Consider the following 14,958-nt stretch of genomic DNA (forward strand, 5'->3'; position numbering starts at 1 on the left):
AATTAGCTGAAATGTGTATGGGGTAGGTGTTCTCATGTCTGTGTCTATGTCTCATTAACGAGAAACCAGTAACTTTTTTCTGGTTGTCTACACATGCGCATTAAACCTTTGGTCTTTGTCGGAAGACTGATGGGAGACCAGCATGCTAGACAAGCTGCTGCTGGCTCTGCTTTCACTGCTCTGAGAAGTTCTCATCTGGGTATTTGTTGAAACAGAGCTAGCGTTAGAAAGGAAACAATCACTTCAATTTATTCTCATTTTAATGAAAGCCTTGATTATGAGGAGGTTAACTCCTGCCATGTCCAGTTTAATAAAATGAGTAAGTTGAACAGATGCAAGTTTCAAAAGAGTGAAGCAACTGTGCAACCTGCCCATTGATTATAACAATCAATAAGGACAAGTCAACTCCTTAAAACCACAAGTTTTTCTGACATGTTAAAAGCAAACACTCAATGAGTGCTGACTTTTAGGGATTTATGTGCTGATTAATTTAAGTTTTTTTTAAGCTTCAAGAAAACCCCATCTGCCTTTGAAAGTTGCTCATTTTCTAAAAGCTACCTCCTAATAAGATATATACTACAGGCACTGAGAAAACGTCTCTTTTTGTTCAGAATCCCAAACCAATCTCACTTTGTTAAAAAGCTTTATGTGAGTGCACAGACCTGATTTTTCTCCCTTTTGGCAAAGGAATAAAGAATACATTTCTTCATATTCTTCATCTCCGTGTGTAGAATGAAGCCCAAACATCAGATCACAGCTCTGAAAGTAATTACTCTATGGCACAAAAATCCTTCCTCCATATGGCTGCAAAGAGATCTGAGTGCATACGTGGTCGAGTCTGTTCCACAACGCACATTCCATTCTCCTAAGTGGAAGGGGCTGCATAAGAGCAAATTTTGCAGAAAGATGTGGTAGCAAGAAGAAAATGAAGGCTGACTTTTCAGGATCATTTACTGGCTCGCAAGAAACAGACTACATTTGGGCTGCAGCCAAATTAAATCAACTTAAGCCAAAATTAAACTAAAGCAGAAATAGTGATTCTTGTTTAAAGGACAAAAATGTTGTCTCAATTGACTGAACACAGCAACCCTGCCATGGTCACATAGCTTGAGTGATGGTAGATGACTTCCTCTATATTTCTTAGTGTCACCATGCATTTAATCTAATGCTTCAGTAGACCAACTGGTTACAAATGGAAACCATCCCTGGCTGCTTATTTGTACTTGTGAAATGTAAGTACATTAACCTAAGCCCTGTATAGTTTTGAGGTATTTGAGTCATTAAAAAGCCCTTTACTTTCATTAGCCACTGAATGTGACTAGTGAAGGATCAGGTTTGTCTAGAAAGCTTTATTCCTTAATAGATGAACTCATTATTTAAAAAATGTATACCGTATTTTTTGGACCATGAGGCGCACCGGATTATAACGCGCACTGTCGATGAAAAGGTCTGTTTTCATACATAAGGTGCACCGGATTATAAGGCTCATTAAGTGAAACAAAACAGTCAGATAAGTCAAACTTTACTCAACTCATTCTTCTTGGTTTTTCCACTTACGTACCATTGATTCATTAATGTTGAATTCTCTTGCAGCTGCTCTATTCCCGTGTTGTTGCTGTATATTAATGACTAACCTCGTATTGTGGATGAATTATCTCAGTTGTTCTCCTGACTGAAGTTTAGTCTGTTTACAGCATCCTGCCATTGCATTTGTCCCTAACCATCGGGAACTCTTGCATTGAAGGTGGAGAATGAATCTAACTTTTATCGAATGTAAAAAAGTTAGCATTCATCCTCCACCTTCACTGTGTTTATGTTATGCTAACATAGCTGTGTCGCTAGCGATCACGTAGCACATCGATATATATCCGGTCCAACTTCAGTAACCCTAAAAAAGTCACTGCTGTTTAGTTTTCTGTCTTCATTTGTGTTGGAAGTGATAGCAGAGCTGTACATTTTAATTTTTTCAGAAATCTCTCAGTCAGAACGTGGTATGTCATGTTTAGGTGGAAACTAGTGAGCTAACTTCCTGCTAACATTTAACTCTGTTAAATTTAATAAATTCTGTTTTCATGGATGTTAAACTTAATTGTTACACCTGGTAAAGCAGCAACACTGATCATTTTATTAAAGATAAAAGAATGTAGACAGTTTTTAACTCTCAGTAATGCCGCAGTGTTCGTTTGACTTTGGGACCTGAAGCGGACGGAATTTTGGACCCAGATTCCTCCACGAGGCTCCCGCCTACGGTAGCCTTAATGCAATCTATCAAGCAGTGCGGCTTCGTAGCTTATCAAAGTCATACTAAAACATTTTTTGACGAATCGGTTTTATGATTTCCAAGCTTGACAAAAATATAGTAAGAAATCAGGAGGGAGGAAAATACTTTTTCATAGCACTGTATGCTGTCATAAAGGGAGATTCTAATATTAAACATGACCAAAGGTTCCAAATATGTGTAGATGCACCCAGTATCTCAAGAGCTTAAAAACTTTGCTTTGAAGCTCTTTTTCTACTCCTGGCTCTGTGTGTTGTCGATCCCTAAATGGGCTGTCTCAAATACACAGGTCTGGCTGTGAAAACCGCTTTGATTCAGATAATGCATCCCCTGTGGGCTGCAAAAAGTACCACTATAAGATAAATAAGGAGTATTCATAATTGAATTATTCAAAGGTCATATATACTTATATTAAACACAAATTATAAAAAAGTAATGTCACTACTAAGGCTGAATACATTATCTTGATACTCCAGTATCAAGTATCCTTGGGTCTTTGCTTTTTTTAACGGACACATCAAATGCAATTACATTTGATGTCAGTTTTTAGATTAGTTAGGATTTACAAAAACGTACCTGTCCCAGATCACATGCGAAGATACCTAAATGTGCATTTCAATCCCAATGGGTTCTCCATGCATATTTCCCTGAATTGCCATGTGTGTTAAAACCAAGCAGAGATGAAACATGTTGTTCTCTGCACCGTTAACAGAAACATTTTTCTTGCACATGTTGTAATTTGTTGAAGTAGATCCTTTTTTAGGCCCTATCGGAAACTGAAATGCCGCTCTTGGTCTCAGAGATGCCTGAGCTCGTCTTGTTATTTGCACTAGGGAACATAAACTGCCTTGCTATAGCAATGATACTGTGATAAAACACTTTCATATGACATAAAACTTCATACCAATGATGGCACAGTCCTAATACCAAGCAGCAATCCCCACGGCTGATAAGAAAAGTGGATGTGGAAGTGCAGTTCTTGGGTTTGCCACTTGAGACTGGATTCAAAATTAATCCAATCTCAAGTAATCCTCATCGACAGCTTTGGTAAAACAGCCAAGCTAAAAGGCATTAAAAGGCCAGTTTGTGTGTGTGTGTGTGTGTGTGTGTGTGTGTGTGTGTGTGTGTGTGTGTGTGTGTGTGTACTCATTTCACTAGAAATGCAGCTGTAATAGTCATCCCTGCCCATTTAGGATGCATCCACAGTTCTGTAAAGAGGAGATTTTCACAGGCTTCAGAAAGTATAGAATTGTCTTTACCTTTACAGCCTTGTGCTTTTAATTTGCTAAACTGGCAGCAGCTCATTATATAAACCATTATGTTGCATAAATCTCTGAAACCTTGTGAGTTTGTCCTTGGAGAAGTGTATGTGTGGCTGAAAGATTTTAATAGCTGTCTGGCCAGCAGCATTACATACTTCTTATTTACAAATATATATGTGACCTGACACTGACACCAGCTGCTCACCGATCACCACCTCCGCTGGGCAATTTTCTGGTGGAAAGTCTGCAATGTGGCAAATTGTGTCAGGAAAAACTGCTTTGTTTGATCGATAGATGCCCAGATGGAAGACGTGGGCGTCACAAACGGACTGGCTGACAGACGGACGAACAAACATTGGCAACCACAGGCCAGACTACGTGCAAGCCACATTTGCCAAATTACTTAAGATAATGACTACATATAGATATTTTCTCCGTTGTATCTCTTTCTGTTATTTGCAATTTCTGTTAATTTCTTCGTGTTAATCTTTAAGTCTTTAAAGACTTTAAAGATATTTAACAAAGACCCTCGCAGGTGTCCGTTTTAATGGCTAGACATCCCAGCCAAGTGTTTCATTTTTACAATAAACTGTAGAAAATTAGAGCAAGAAAGAAAATGAGTGGCATTCTCTCTCCTTGTTCTGTGACGAGACAGAAGCACAGCTGATGCAAATCCATCAGGTATCATAGACCAGATGGTTATTAGCACTGGCCTAATATAACACATCCACCATAAACAGAGGTTATAAACTCTATCGACTTCTACAACTATTATAGCTTTTCATCTGTCACTACTTCCTAACACCCCACTCTCTACCATCTCCTTACATCAGCCTGTCTTTCCCTTTCACCACCCACTACTTGGTTTACCCAACAAGTCACAATGCATATCATTATGAGTTTTGAGCGATACACCAGCCACCTCCACACAAACACGAAGAGCAGATGGCTGTGTGGACAGCGTCCCTCTTGGAGTTGTACTCGCGACAGATTGAGTGGGAGGCAAGGCGCCTCTGAAGTCACTTTCACTGCACTTTCTTCTGTTTCCTGTCCAGTTTCATTACGCTGCAAAGCCAAAGCAACCAAAACCAATGTACTGCAGAAACTCATATCATCTATGCAAGCACACAAATGCAAGAGTTAGTAAGACTGCATGAGATTACATCATCATCACTGCTGCTCACTTTCTTCAACATGGTGCAAATAAGTCAAACTAGTCTACAGCCATAATTAGGGTTTTCTATCAGAAAGGCTGCTTGACAGACAGGGTGAGGGCCAATTTAATGTTGCATTCAACTGATGCAGGGTTATAATGCTGCTTTAACCTTCTAGGACCTGGCGTCCACATGTGTGGACATCACATTTCGGGTTGTCTAGACCAAAATACTAAATTGTGCTCTACAAGTACCTGATATCCACTTATGAGGACATTATCCTGCCACTGTTCTATCGAAATTTAAAGCGAATGTCCTCATATGTGGAAACAAAAATCAGGTAAAAAAATAAATAAATAAAAAATCTGGTAATTCTTTGTTTTTACATTCATCATGTCCCAATCAGCCCAAATAGCAAAGAGAAATTAAAAATGCAATACTAACTATGAGAACAGCAGCGATGGGCTGGCCTCTGCTATGATGACCAGATTCCAAGACACTAATGTTGGGTAAAGTTTCTGCAGACGTGGAACATATTACTAAAGATAAGATTTCTTTGTGTCAGTGTAAAAACAAAGCACTGGTATAATTAGTAACTTGAAATATAATTGTACTCCTTTAAAGTAAGTCAGTGTTAAAGATCTGACATTATTAATTCTGAGCACCTGATAATCCTGTCTAGAGGAACTGTTTAGTTACCACAAATTACGATTTCCAAACTCTGAACAGAACCACTGCTCACTGATAATTAGCATCAATTAGCATAAAAGCACTACCAACACCACAGATATTTTCTTTTTGCACAGTAGTAGTAACATCTTTAATTCATGGGTTGTGCTGATCCAGGGCAGTGTCACTGGTTTTAGCTTCTTTACTAATTAATAATCACTTAATAAATTATTATTATTATGATTAAGATTAAATTTATGTTGGATTTAATCCTACTGGCTTAGTTTCATGTAGGCATCCCGGTTTATAACCAGCACTTGCAACACAGATGTGTGGGCACACACCAGTGCCCAAAACGCAAAGTTAAAGCTTGCACTCCTGCCCTCTACACTGCTACACTGATCCATCACCACTGCAATGAAAAAACTGAAGGTGATATTTCTGTCTGCTTTTTCAGTTTTAAAACTCAATGTAAGTGTGTGTTTGTTGGTGAAACACTGTGGAGAGGGCATGGTGGAGTGTGGAGGAGAGATACAGTCAAGTCCATAATTTTTTCTAATTTTGTCTCTGTGCACCATTACAGTGGGTATATATAAATAAAACAATCAAGACGTCACTGAAGTGTAGACTTTCATCTTTAATTCAAAGTACTGTATTAACTGTGACTATTTAGGAATTACAGTTTTTACAGAGACACATTTTCAGAGGATCTAACAAACTAACATAATTTAAAATATAAAGATTTGAAGGAAACTTGTTTGCAGTCAGTGTGCTGCCTGAAGTCTAGAAACCATGGATATGACCACATGCCGTTTCCTCCCTTGGAATGCTCTCCTTGGCTTTTGCTGCAGCCACCTTCATTTGCAGATTGTTTGTATGTCTCTCCCTTTAGTTTTGTCATCAGTAACTAAAAGCATGCTGTAGTGGATTGAGATCACTTGAGTGATTTAGCCATTGAATAATATCCCAGTTTGAGAAACTCTAGGGTTGCTTTTGCACTATGAGCTGTCTGATGTGTTTTTCATACCAAACGGCTGGCCAGTGCATTTCTGCTTTTTAAAAGTGTGCAATATTGTTGATTTACTACTTCTAAAGGTTTTCGTGTCCCTCTTATTATTTATTTACATCTTATTTTGTTTTTTCAGTCCAACAATGGCTTCCCTCACTTCTACTGACATCTCTTTAGACCTCAAACAGAGAGTTCCAATGAACAGTAACTGGGTGAAGGTCCCAGTGGTCCCAGTGGTAATTGGAACACTAGGTGCAGTGACTCCCAAGCTAGGCGAATGGCTCTAGGAGGTCCCGGGAACAACATCAGAGATCTATGTCCAGAAGAGCGCAGTCCTAGGAACAGCCAAGTTACTGCACAGGACCCTCAAGCTCCCAGGCCTCTTGTAGAGGACCCAAGCTTGAGGGATAGATGCCCGCAGGGGCGAGCGGGGAATTTTTTTAAATTTTTATGTATGTGCACTTTCTAGACATCTTACTATCATTCAGTTGTCTAATACTAACAGTACTTATTAGCACCTTAAAGGAGCTCAAAAGAGTTAGAACTATAAAGTGTAAAGTATAGAAGAAATAAACTTTTTAAACAGCATTTGATTAACTGATGGCCATCCACTGATCCAATACTCACTAATTATGCTAGGCTAAATTATTTATCACTGTAGGCAAACAAGGTTAACTATTATTTGCTGCTCCCATGCTAGTATATCCAGCTGCTGGAAGTGGAAAAATATTCTCATGTCCCTCTCCTTTCATCACAAACAGTGTATCTGCACAGAAATGGCAGGAAGTGCTGGCAGTGCTACGCAACTCCATTGTTCCATCTGTTTGTTCCACCTGACATGCAACACAGTAGGAGGATGCTTAGTGCAAGAGAAGAATCCAAGTCTCCTCATTAACCTTTTGTTTGGTTGCCCTCTAGCCATTTGCACATTTACAGGGGACATACACTGAGATTTTCTGGGTCATACTCCAACAGAGAAACCAATGTGAATAATAAATGTGAGCAAGTGTGAGAGTAGTTCATGTTTGTAATTAGGGTCAGTATACTCCCACATGGAGAATCATTAATTATGGTCTGAATCCTGAGTTTGTCATTACACTGCTAATTACTTTATTTACTAAAATTAATTCAGGTATGTTTACTGTTAGGTAAAGCTAAAACGTTTTTGGCAATTTGAGCTACAGTGGCTTGTGTACTGGATCAGAATACATGGACCCGCCTTCACTCCCGCTGTGCATCAATGATCCTTGGCCTCCAATGAGGTAACCACTGTTCCTTCTATGGACCACTGACCTCTCTCCACAAACTCTCCACGAGAGCTGCAGTGTTGAAGATCATCACAATTTGGCCCTTGCTTGCCCATTTCTCCAGTTTCTAATACATCAACTTTGATGTCAAAATGTTCACTTCCTCCCTAATATATCCCACCCACTAACAGGTGCCCCAACGAAGAGATAATCATTATTTACTTCACCTGTCAATGGTCAGGGTGTTATGCCTTATCAGTGTATATGTGTGTTTGGTGTAGCAGCCATTTAGGAATATGGTTCTCCATAAAATTAAGTTCCAGGTCCAGTGACAGTACAGTAATTGTAGAATAGTAATGGGTAATTTGGTGCAAGTGTAAATCTCTGAGTTACAGTGCTGTCTAACTTTGAAATGGTTGTAGCGTGCATGACAAAATTATAACTGGTGCTTTAACCACACTTCTGTTACAGTATATTTAGTAGGGATGCACTCCACTGATACACTGCAATCAGCAAAGGCGTGTCTACCTGCTTTTCTTTCTGTCTCTCACACAGATGCAGACATGGAGTAACACACAGCTGAGAACACTGCAGAGGGCTGCGTTGTTGTTCTGTCTGTATTTAGGTAGGTCTGTCACCTTCACTGAATCCAATCTGCTGCAAAAACCTAGTTATATAATTTACATTACGAGAAGAGAAGAGAAGAGAAGAGAAGAGAAGAGAAGAGAAGAGAAGAAAAGAGACCTTTGACCTTTAACACACCTTTATTATATTATCAGTTATATCAATTCTTCAACTTACAACCATAACTGAAAATGAATGCCAAATCAACATATGAACAACCATCAACCCCACCCAAATACAATAAACACAAAAATGAAAACAAAAACAGAAGACACTCCATTCTGTTTTTTTCAAATATTCAGAACTAAATTATCATCGGTTATTTTACACAAAACTCCATTAATACCCCAAATAGAGACAAACTCTTCAATGTTGGACACCATCTTGTAATAAACAAACTCTACTTTCAAACGTGCACCTACTAACCCTTTAAACATAATTCCTAAATTAACAGATCCTGTTCCCTTCATTTTGTTCCTCCTTGTGAGCCATATACTCATCTTAGCCTGACCTATTAAAAAATAATCAAGCAAACCTTCCTACGCTGCAGTGCAGAGTACCTTGGACCCAGGATAAAGAGACCCTCCTCTAAAACACTCCTAAGGCCAGCAAGCCACTGCCGCAGCAATGAAAAAAGGCCAGCTAGCCTGGGACAGCCAAGCCACAGGTGCTGCAGTGTTTCCTCAGTTAGAAAAGACAGTGGTTCCCTGTTCGTGGATCCATATGTGCCACATGCCTGTTCGCAGCCATGGCTCCATGCACTATTCTCCACTGGAGATCCGGACTGTGTTTCTCTATGGGAGGTTTGTACAGGGACCTCCAGCTGCCCCTTGGAGATGACCCCAGAGCCAACACACCTGACCACCTCGACTCCAGAACACCAGCCAACAATCTGTTCAGCAGCTTTACAGCCACCTCATATATAGCCTTCTGTGAAATCTTTGACAGGTCACCCAGAACAGGTGTTCGAAAGGAAAGTAGAGAGCCTCCCTCCTCATCCTGCTCCCCAACTGCGGCACAAACAGGCAACGACAGAAAGTCAGCTGAACTCGGTTGACCACCTGCAGAGTCCCCAGCGCAGCCCTTACAAGTCCAGGAAGACCACCCATGACTTCTTCCACCAGCTTGTCCAGAAAGCGCAGAGATCTGATTCCAGTCTCCTGAGCCAGCTTGGCAGCCGTTTTCCACTGCCCTGCCATCCTGAGGCCCGCCAGCTTAGTTAGACCAGCATTTACGAGGAACCTCTGCACACTAGTAGTGCTGATCATCCTACTTGGCATCAGGGGATTGTAAAAAAAAAAAAAAAAGAGGCTCTTCACCAACATCACCATAAAATTGAGAACAGTCTCTCTGTACTTTAAAAACAGTCTTCCAAGCAGTCAAAACAGACTGGTAAAAAACAGAGGTCTGCGAAAGGTCTATGCCAGTTACGTCAATAAGAAACAGGTGCTTGTCATATGCAAGGTCCTTTATTCAGTGAAGCAGCATAGATGCAGTCTTGAACCAGAGTGGTTATTGCTTTCGATAAAGATACTGCTATGCTGTCTGAAGACGGAACGCTGTGATGCAGCTGCGAAGGTCAATCAAACCCTGACCCCCCCCACCCCCACCCACCCGACACAGGTAGAGACAGCACAGCAGACCTGGTCCAGTGAAGCCCTCCCCAAAAGAAATCTCGCTCATATAAATTTTACTGTGCTTCCTGCTTCTTCAAAGGTCAAACCTGAGAGTCCCTGTCTAAGATGGTGCAAAAGAGGTTCAAAGGCCAGCGTATACAACATACCAGAAAGGGGGCACCCCTGCCTGATGCCTCTCTGAACTGGAACAGGCCGACTTAACCCTCCCCCCACCTTTAACATGACAGCAGCATTTGAGTACAACAGTTTGATCCATGAAATGAAAATGTTTCCAAACCCAAAAGCTTCTAAAGTTTTTAACAGATAGCGGTGATCAACTCTATCAAAAGCTTTTTCTTGATCCAGAGATAAAAACCCCACATCCAAGTCTCTGAGCTTGGCCAGATCAATAATGTCTCGAATTAAAAACAAGTTGTGCATTATAGTCCTTTCAAGGACACAGTATGCTTCATCCACATCTACAATCATGTCGATACAGGTCTTCAACCTATTGGAAAGACATTTTGCAATAATCTTATAGTCCGTACAAAGCAAAGAAACTGGTCTCCAATTTTTAAGCAGGCCCAGGTCCCCTTTCTTTGGCAGTAAAGTCAAAACTGCCCTTGTGCAACTTGCTGGCAAGATCCCAGTGGTCATACAGTATGTTAAAACCTCATGTATGTCCTCTCCTAGCAGCGACCAGAATTTCTGATAAAATGCCGCAGGAAGACCATCAACTCCTGATGACCGACCACAGTTGAGTTGTTGAACCGCTGAAGACATCTCATCAAAAGAGATAGCAGACTCCAACACAGCCGATTCAGCCACATCCAGCCGTGGCAGCGCCTCCAGCATCTTCGTCACACAGTCAGGGTCACACATTTCAGCACTAAAGAAGCTGGCATAAAAGTAAATAGCAAGCTTCCTCATTTCTGCTGGGTCAGATGTTACCTTCCCATTTGGAAGCCTTAAGTGCATCATTTGGTGTGACTCACGAATCCTTTTCTCCAGCTTGAAGAAAAATCTGGTTGGGGTATCTATTTCTTTAATAGTAGAAATCCGAGTTCTTATAAGAGCACCTTTTGCTCTTTAGTGGAGAAACTTGCCTAAAGCCTTCCTCCTACTGTCCCAGGTACTATTTGTATCATCTGTCCCACTTATAATCTTATCCTCTAGCATCTTGAGCTCTCGTTCTAAGTCCTCAAAGCAGTCTTTAACAGTGGCCGTTGCATGTGACGTGTATTGTTGACAAAAAAGCTTAATCTGCGTTTTCCCCACCTCCCACCATTGAGCCAAATTGCAAAAGTCAGTTTTCCTTTGTTTCCAGTGGCACCAGGAAGAGCATTTCTGGCCAACATCACCACACTCAAAGCACTTCATGCTACGTGCACTTGCATAAACAGTATATAAGCTGTTTTCATATCTCACTTTAAACGACACTTCCAGTGTCTGTGAAGGATCGTTTAGATACATGAAGGCCTGCCTTCGTAGAGACTGAACGTGCTGCAGTCTGGCATCTTTGCAGCCAAGGCGAACAACCCTGAACCCACTAGCAAACTTTCCAAAGCGGGTCAGTTCCTTTTCAAGCAGTTCATTTGGGATGAATGGCGGGACACCGGACACGGTGACCTGCATAGATGGCACAAACAGTGGCAAAACAGCCACAAACAAATCATCCAAAATGATCCCCCTTTCAACTAACAGGTGAACCAAGCGCTCCTCACGGAGAAAGGCAACCACAGCCTTGTTCATCCAAGAGCCATAAGTTATGTTCTCATGGCCCACCTGTTCACCAACAGCTAGCAAAACCTGCTCCACGGTGTACTGTTGGGGTGCCACCACCCTGGCCCCATGTCTAACAGACAGGGGAGGCGAACCCTCACTAGGGAGGGACGCCATGACTCAAGGTAAAACTGGCCAATTAACTAAAATTCTTCACTTCACACAACACAATGAAATAAACGTGCCTTACCTGTTAACCACCCATAAAGCCCAAAGTTTTCTGGAAAAAAACAGTCCAAATGTCCCAAACTCACTCAGCAGCTCCACGCACTCACCAAACACCTTCACACACCCATTCACTCACACTCCCAGCATGCAGTGCAGGAAGAAGAGAAGAGAAGAGAAGAGGTTTGTGGTTTCCATGTGGCAATTTAAACCCAGGCGCCTGCTCTGCACATGGAACCAATTTGAAATGTGAAACTATAGGGACTCCTTGAAAGAAGGATGACTGCCAATCAGATGATAGAAAAACAAGTATGTAAATGCCAACCAAGCTCTTTTCAAATTTTGTATCAAAATATATCAGGTTACACTGTGTTTTCTGGTCTTGTATATCTCGTCTCAGAGAGTTTCAGGCTGTGTGCATCTTTTTTCCTTTCAAAGGTTACATTTGCTGTGACTGTAACTTACAGGAGAGATTAATGGCAGTTATATGGTTGGATTATCTGTCTGTTAAGAAGCTTAATCAAAAACTTATTGATAGATTTCCATCAAAATTTTACCAGAGGTGGGCCAAACTGACACAGGAGCTGGATCTAAGAATCTAAGGATTCTTACCCGCTGTGAGATACGGCAAAAACAAACATACCAAACTAACATAAGTACAAGAAGCACAAACCACCATTAAGGCAGCTCACTCTCTGGGCAGTATTTACTTTTAAGGGTATAGTATTGTATTTTATATATATTCATTTTTTTTCACATAAATATACTTTTAGAAGTTTACCATGAAGTGAAAACAAGTGTTTTATTCTGTTAAAACCTATTTTAATATACCTGACAATTTTGCCCATATTTTTTTATTTTTTTTATTTATGTGTATATGGCACATGTGTAGCATTCATTTTACTGTTAGGTAAAATCTGTTCACATGTTTAGTAATAAATATCAAATGAAAAACATTTCCTCACCACAAGTTTATTTTTATTTTTAAAATACATTTTTATGTATGGCGAATTCCCTGTCTTTTGCTTTGCTCTACAGTATCTTTTACAGAATACAATTTTATAAAATACAACTTGAGATTAAAGAAATGTGAAAGTTTGTAAAAACTAGGCTCACTTCTAATGACTACAACATACATTTTGACAAAAGATTAAAGGTAGGTTGTTGCTTCCAGCTGTTCTGAGAAGTCTTCTCTTAATTTATTGAAAACCTGCTGCGTCACAAAGGCAGAATCCATCCAAAAAGTAGCACATCAGTAGTAAGTGATGATAAATTAACCCCAATGTGGGGACAAGATCAATAAGGAGCTAATGACATTGTAAACTTTATGTTTGAGAAGTAAGCTGTCACGCAAAGTCACAGTTTATTACCTCAGTAGTTAATTTGTATACATGAATTCTCTCTAATTATCTAAGTAGCTGCACAAATATTGCTGCCTTGTTAAGAGCATTCAAAGAGACTGCACTTCTCAGTGGTCATGACTTACGGTCATTGAGAAATGCACGTGTGCAAGGCCAACAGCACCATCTGCACCAGGTTTCCTCCATTAGTCACCCAGAAATTTAAAACAGCTTGTGCTGAGAGAAAAACATAGCAGAAGAGAGAGACCACAAAAGAAAGCAGAAGAAAGAGCACTCTTGAAGAGTCACCCAACAATGTCCTTGTTTTCGGTTTTAAAATAAATAAATAAAACGCAGATGCATTTCAGTTAAAACACCATAGTGTAACAATTTCAGTTGTGCATATAATTTATCTATATGCTGGTGTGTACTCATTTCCAAATTCCTTTTTATCAGCGCAAAACTGCAGTTTTAGATGGTTTCACACTGAACCAAGACCATGCACAAAATATAAACTGGCAATTAAATGAAAGAAAAAACATCTGCAGCTGAAACCAACACACAGCAGAGTGTGTTTAAGGCAGAATTACAACAACTGGGGCTGAGAAAGGAAGGGAGCAGCCGACAGCAGTAATCACACACATGCATGAGGACCTGCTTAGCTGTCTGTTGTGTATGTGGTCTTTAAATATGCACACTTCCATTACACTACTTTTACATGGCAGTGTCCTTATTATTTATACTTATTATTTATAGAGTGGGGAGCTCTGCTCACTAAGATTCCATTTTACAATGGAGACTGGTGCTCTGCAATGTACAAACAGTCCACATTTAGGACCTACAACTATATTTTTTCCACTACTAGCTATAAACTCATTTTACATATGAAATATGTGGTCGACTGTACTATGCACTCTCTGAAACAGACTCGTGGATCTGCCTACTCAGCACTTGGCTGAAAACTTTCAAAGTGTTCCGTCTTGTCTCAGACTGCAAGGCTGAAGGGAAAACTGCAGGAAGACAAAAGAAGACTCTCACCATGGTGCGTGTCGCTGGTCGAGCGCATTACCCTTATCTCATTTATCACACAGACATCCCCTTTGACTGGAGGTTGCTGAATCTCCACACAAGCATGAGACAGCCGGTGGTCCTGAAGTTGCAACGGCCACGGGCCAGTCGGACAACGAAATTTCTAGTCTGAAAACTGCTTGCTTTGCTAACTAAAAACTGTGTTTGCGTTTAATATGTCATTTTCCAGAAGTTACATAACCAGGTCCTTAATTTTGTATCTGCAAAGTTCAAAAAAATGAGTCTACGGGGTGTCGCGAGCGCCGTTCTCTCTCCCAGGGGAACGCGCAGCTGCTACGCGAGCGTCTGGGAAATGACTTTTCAAAGTAAAAGCCGTGCTGTTTAAGGAGGGGCTGCCTGCTCAGTGTGAAATTTGAGATGATTTCTCCCTGAAAACATAACAACGCGTCTCCGAACCGGCAGACAGCTTAAGGCAGATATAGGAACAAGAAAGGAAGAAGGCAGACTACAATCCCCTGTAACTGCAACAAGAACTGTGACCAGGAACTTGACTGTTACAAAACAAAGCAAGCATGATAACGGCTATGGCTCAATAGGGTTGAGTAAAAGAGTAAAAAACGCTATATAAATACCACTCCATTTACCATTTCTATAGTTTTTCTTTAAAATTATTAATATTTTAATCTCTAGACATGAAAATTATGAACAGTCTTACATGCTGGTGATCCTCTTTGTGTGCCACTAACGCAACGCCAGCTCGTGAGATCTAAAGTCTGTATTACA

General features: G+C 40.5%; 1 protein-coding gene across 3 annotated transcripts in view; it reads right to left on the reverse strand.

Annotated features, from left to right (window-relative positions):
- gask1a (golgi associated kinase 1A) overlaps positions 1 to 14,511 on the reverse strand; it is a 75,962-nt gene extending 61,451 nt beyond the window's left edge. For all 3 annotated transcript variants that reach the window (XM_004560075.3, XM_004560074.3, XM_076889705.1), the window contains exon 1: positions 14,185 to 14,511. In XM_004560075.3, coding sequence (XP_004560132.3) covers positions 14,185 to 14,212 — 28 coding nt within the window. In that variant the 5' untranslated portion in view covers positions 14,213 to 14,511. The remainder of the gene's footprint in view (positions 1 to 14,184) is intronic.
- Between the last annotated feature and the right edge of the window lie 447 nt (positions 14,512 to 14,958).

This window comes from Maylandia zebra, linkage group LG11, assembly GCF_041146795.1.
Source record: "Maylandia zebra isolate NMK-2024a linkage group LG11, Mzebra_GT3a, whole genome shotgun sequence".
Taxonomy (NCBI): domain Eukaryota; kingdom Metazoa; phylum Chordata; class Actinopteri; order Cichliformes; family Cichlidae; genus Maylandia; species Maylandia zebra.